General features: G+C 51.2%; 1 protein-coding gene across 1 annotated transcript; it reads left to right on the top strand.

Moving 5' to 3' along the window:
• Positions 1 to 446: 446 nt before the first annotated feature.
• On the top strand, positions 447 to 2,086 carry NKX2-4 (NK2 homeobox 4). The gene is made up of 2 exons (XM_049868890.1): positions 447 to 870; positions 1,491 to 2,086. Exons 1-2 carry the CDS (start codon positions 459 to 461, stop codon positions 2,084 to 2,086), a joined length of 1,008 nt encoding a protein of 335 aa, XP_049724847.1. The 5' UTR covers positions 447 to 458.
• The last annotated feature ends 3,559 nt before the right edge of the window (positions 2,087 to 5,645 follow it).

Genomic DNA, 5,645 nt, shown 5'->3' with positions numbered 1-5,645 from the left:
CAACGAAGTCACTTCAGGAAATGAGGGGCGCGATGGGGAGAAGCGCGGAACCCTCCACTCCCAATCCCGACGCCGGTCTTGGAGTTTCTCTTTTTAGCGTTCGAGGGCTGGGTAACGTCCTGGGATAGAGGCAGGAAGCAAAGGAGAATGATCTTTTCAAGAAACACCCAAATGACCCCTTTACCTTTTTTGCCTCCATTATATGAAGCGGAGGTGGGGGGGGGGGAGAGAAAAAGATGTCAATGACCATTGTTTGCTCGTTTGGGATGTTGCTCCGCCCCCCGAGTCTGTCGTAAACCTGGCGCCGGACTAAAATAAACCCCAGATCCCGGAGCTCCGGGGCTCGCCGCCGACTCCTCGTCACAGGCGCCGCCGCTGCGCCACGGTGGCGGCGAGGAGCGGCTGCCGCGACCCGCCCGCGCCCGTCCCGGGCCCCCTACCTGGCGGCCCGCCGAGCCATGTCGTTGAGCCCAAAGCACACGACGCCCTTCTCCGTGTCCGACATCCTGAGCCCCATCGAGGAGACCTACAAGAAGCTCGGCGGTGCCATGGACGGCGCGCCGTCGGGCCTGGGGACGCCCCTCGCGGCCGCCGCCTACCGCGCGCCGCCGCCCGGCCCGTCCTCGCAGGCGGCGGCCGTGACGGGCCTGCAGCCGCCCCACGCCATGTCGGGCCACGGCGCGGCGGCGGCCACCTACCACATGGCGCCCGGCGTCTCGCCGTTCCCGCACGGGGCCGTGGGCGGCTACTGCAACGGCAGCCTGGGCAACGTGGGCGAGCTGCCCGCCTACACGGACGGCATGCTGGGCGGCGCGGCGGCCGCGGCCCCCGGCTGGTACGGCGCCAACCCGGACCCGCGCTTCTCGTCAAGTGAGCGAGGCGGGCGCGCGGCTGCGGGCGGCTTTTCCCGCCACAAGCGCGGGCGCGGGAGGAGGGCGTCCTGGGGCCCAGACCCGGGCGCACGTGCCCTACTGGGGCCCAGCCTCGGGGGCTGCTGGTCCCAGGGCGCGCGGGGGGTCCGGGGGCCCGGCCCAGGGCACCTGGGTATTTGGGGTTCTCGGGCGCGCGCCGGGTTCGGGGTCCTGGCCCCGGGGCGCGCAGGGGATCCGGGGGCCCGGCCCAGGGCACCAGGGGAATTTGGGGTCCTCGGGCGCGCGCCGGGTTCGGGGTCCTGGCCCCGGGGCGCGCGGGAGGTCCGGGGGCCCCGCCCAGGCCACCGGGGGGATTTGGGGCCCTCGGGCGTGCGTCGGGTTCGGGGTCCTGGTCCTGCCCAGGGCACCGGGGGGACTTGGGGCCCTCAGGCACGCGCCTGGCTCGGGGTCCTGGCCCGGAGCGCGCGGGGGTCCGGGGGGCACCGGGTCCGTACGCGCCGCCCTGAGCCCAGCGGCCCCGCGGCGCTGTGGCCGCTGTGGGCGTGCAGACAGCGGGGCGGCCACCGGCACCGGCTCCGGGCGGGCCTGGCGCTCACCGGCCTTCTCTCCTGGGCCCAGTCTCCAGGTTCATGGGGCCGTCGGCGGGCGTAAACGTGGCCGGCATGGGGCCGCTGACGGGCATCGCCGACGCCGCCAAGTCGCTGGCGCCGCTGCACGGGGCGGCGCCGCGAAGGAAGCGCCGCGTGCTCTTCTCGCAAGCCCAAGTCTACGAGCTGGAGCGGCGCTTCAAGCAGCAGAAGTACCTGTCGGCGCCCGAGCGCGAGCACCTGGCCAGTATGATCCACTTGACGCCGACGCAGGTCAAGATCTGGTTCCAGAACCACCGCTACAAGATGAAGCGGCAGGCCAAGGACAAGGCCGCGCAGCAGCTGCAGCAGGAGGGCAGCCTGGGGCCGCCGTCGCCGCGCCGCGTCGCGGTGCCCGTGCTGGTCAAGGACGGCAAGCCGTGCCAGAACGGCGCCAGCACGCCCACGCCGGCCCAGGCCGGCCCGCAGCCGCCGGCCCCGACGCCGGTGCCCGAGCTCCGGGAGCTGTCGCCCAGCCCTCCCGCGCTGCACGGCCCCGGGGGTGGCCTGGCGGCCCTGGACGCGGCGGCCGGAGACTACGGCGGCGGCGTGCTCGGGGCCAACCTGCTCTATGGCAGGACGTGGTGACCGCGCGGGCCCCCGGGCGGGGTCCTGCCTGCGGCCCGAAGGGTCTGCGAGAAGCTGCCGGCACGGTCGGGGGAACCGCAACAGGCCATCGGCAACGAAGGGGCCGCGGGGAGGGAGGGGCAGGCTCTAAGTCTCTTTGCTGGGGGTCGGGGAGAGCGGCGGCCCCAGGGACCGAGTACTGCAACATCTCCCCACGAGGCTATCTATGACTTGGTGATTTCCCCTTCCAGAATTTCCTAAATGAAGTGAAAAGCTGGCCGAGTCCCTGTCCACCATGTGCCCAAACAAAGCTCTCAGAGTTTTGAAAGTTGGACACTTTGTTGGTATTTGTAGCTCTACAAATCCACCCAGCTTGAATGATGAGTCCTTTTGAAGTGGAATTTATCTCGGAAGATTAATTTTCAAAGCCCCCCCCCTTAAGTGCAATTTCATTGTTTGAAAGTTGTAGTTCAAGGTGGAGAATGCACATAGCAACATTGTTGCATAAAAATTATTGCCGTTTAGGTAATGGAAAAAATGAATAAAAAAACTCAAAATATGGTTATATGGATTGATACAGCTTTTCAAGTTTAATGCTGATTTTAAAATGTGTTGATCATTTGGCAAATGCATTTGTATATTATTCTAAAAGGATTTGTTTTCTAAGATGCTGCTCATTGTAAGAAAGAGGGTTGTAAACTGCTTTTTATATGGAATCTGGTCTCCCAAAATGAACTGATAAATACACCCCGTCTTTCTGTAGATATGTTATTTACCATATCTGAGGTATTTTCTAGTCTTGGATTTGAATACCTGGTAAAGTACTAGAATAAGCAAGTAAAATTGCTAAAACTGACAACTACTGACAACAACTAATCGATATTTGAAAGTACGCCAAGAAGAAAGAGAATAAGGCGATTTATAATCAGGATTTAAAGAATAAGATAGTCATAATTTTTCTGTCATATTTAGAACTCATCGGGAGGTTGAGCCTTGATTTTGTTGGTGGTTTACTGTACAATGTACTCTTTCATATGCCAATTTATATTTCTTGTGTTTAAATTGATATTTAAATATAACTTAAAAGAACCATAAGTACTTTTTTATAACAGTCAAATGGCCATTTTCATTAAGTTGTGTAAGTTTTTTTGTTTTGTTTTTTTACATTAGTTGGCATGATGTGATAACAGCTCAGTTTACTCATGATTTAAATAATCAGTGTTGGAGTGCAAATACTAAAAGAAATCTGAAGAACATAAGCTTATAAAATTAATGAAGAAATAGCAGGGATAAAGTTTGATTTATAAATTACCAAAACAGATAGCTTCCAGAGACCTCAAATCTCTTTTACATTTGTGGTTTAAGGATTACAGTTTAGAGGTAAAATATTTTATTACACTTCATTGTTCTACTTTGTGAAGGTGCAAACTGGATCTTAAGGAATGTGTTTTAGAAGTTAAAATTTCACTTTCTCTAAACTATTATAGTAAGCGTTTTTGTTTTTTTAATAACTTAAGTCCCTTTCTCAAGAAGAAAACAAAAAAAGTTTAGGCAAGGGGGTCACCCTTTATCAAAGGACCACGAATGCACTTTGGAAAATGAGATAGAATTTTTAGAACATTTTATATAAAAAGTACTAATTTCGGCAGAAAAAATAGTATGAAAATGGTGACTACTTCTACAGAAAATTTACCCAACTTGGGTTTTTGCATATCAATGGGTGACTTTAGAAATTCAAACCAAGCTAGTATAATTGTCATTGATATGCCAAATTTCAAAATGATTGTTTATTTCGATTTGATTCCCAGAAAATATGTTCTAAAGGTCCACGTGGTTTGCTGTTTCTTTGTTTTTATACAACCTATAAAAATAATAATGGCTTTATGGACCATGTAACGTATTTAAACAAAATAAACCTTCATGGGCAGTTTTTTTTTCCCCCTTGATAATTATTTCCAGAACAAGTGAACCTATTAGACCGACAGAGTGCACTCTCTATCAAAAATATGTGTTCATTAAGGAGAAACAATTTTCTTCACAGAATATTTTCAGAAAGTGAACTTGATGTAGGTATGTATTTTTTTCTTTCAGCATTGTGTTAAGTAGTAAAGGACCCAAGCCAGAAATAATTACTGCAGAGGGCTTAACATTTTATGCCCAGAGAAGTGTGAAGTGTGTGTGTGCACATCCTAAAATGAGGGGATTTGATTCCTGAAACGTTAAAATAGAAAATGTTTTTACTATAGAATTCCAGGTTCTGATTAATACAAAACAAGCCTTTTTTTTTTTTTTCCTTCTTCTTCTTTTGCAATTAGTGCTTTGCAGATCTGTTTTGTAAAACCACAAACGGCCAGACTAGGTGAAACTCATTAACTGAAGAGGAGGATAAGTGTCTTCACAACCAAGACGGAGGACTGGCTGCAGGGTCTGAGTGGAACAAAGCCCTCTCAAAGTTTAGCAGAGGCCACAGCAAAACTTTGTTTCAAAAATGCTAACTCTGCAGATGAGACATTTTTCTAAAGGTTTTGGGGTTTTATAACAATCTGATTTACCTTTGCCAATCAACAGCAGTGGGGTGGGGTAATTGAAGAACGGAAACCAAAACCCAGATTCAAAGTTGCAGAGAAGAGCGGCAGAGATTGCAGGTACTTCTCTGTCATCTGTGTTGGGGTGTAAATTGAAGTATTGGTTATGTGTGTGAGTGTGTATAATTTTAAAGGACACAAAAAGGGTATTTTGTATGCGGAAGGGTAGAAGTGGAAACCAGTTGTCTCAGGCTTTGCTTAGAACTAAAACCTGATGGTCAGACTTGTGTCAAGGCTGATGTTGTGCTCAATCTCCTTTCTGCTAGCGACGCTTTGCTTTCAATTAAAGCAAATCAGGGACTCAGTCCAGTTCCCTAAATGCGAGCACCACCGGTATACTGACAACTGCCCGGTAGGGTCTCCAAGGCTGTGGCCTGGATGGAAGCAGACCGCCACGTTATTCTGCGGAGCAGCTGGTGGGTTCGAACCTCCAGCCGCTCCCTTAACTACTGCACCACCGGGGCTCCCCATTAACTGCATTGAATATTGTTGATTTAGACATTCAGAATAAATTTATGAACCATAATTATATATAGAAAAGAATCACTGATTGGATTTTTAGATATGAATTTGTGCATGAGAGAGAACAATGCACTGTGTGGTGGCAGCATGAATTTCCTATGTGGTTCAAAACATGGACCATATTCCCCAGTTGTTGTGTGTGGATGAAAAACCCTGTGTGTTATTTGAGTCCAGTTTTTGAAACACTGCTACTTTCCATCCCAAATCCCAGTGGGACAGAGATGTAGGACACATTTTAAAAACATACATTAATGGGCTCTCACTGCCAGTGAGAACTTGTGAGCACCTGGGACAGATTGAGAGAGGACGCCCAGACGAAGCTGGATCCACATCCTGTCAGGGATTTATCCAGGAGGCATTGAGATAACTCTGTGATTTCAAGTCACTTTTATTATTTTTAAGTTTACAGGTAATGGAAGCTTCTGGGAGAGGTTTCTTGGTTTTGTTTTTACTTTGACTGCAATTGAATACTC

Source organism: Elephas maximus, chromosome 25 (assembly GCF_024166365.1).
Source record: "Elephas maximus indicus isolate mEleMax1 chromosome 25, mEleMax1 primary haplotype, whole genome shotgun sequence".
In the NCBI taxonomy this organism is placed as follows: Eukaryota; Metazoa; Chordata; class Mammalia; order Proboscidea; family Elephantidae; genus Elephas; species Elephas maximus.
Note: the sequence above shows the minus strand (reverse complement) of the source record. Positions and strands in the feature narration are given on the sequence as shown.

What these genes read in the sequence shown, in the direction of transcription:
- NKX2-4 (XM_049868890.1), top strand. Translation starts at nt 459, where the DNA reads ATGTCGTTGAGCCCAAAGCACACGACGCCCTTCTCCGTGTCCGACATC. An exon ending in GGACCCGCGCTTCTCGTCAA is followed by an intron (nt 871 to 1,490) that starts GTGAGCGAGGCG and finishes TCCTGGGCCCAG; the next exon opens with TCTCCAGGTTCATGGGGCCG.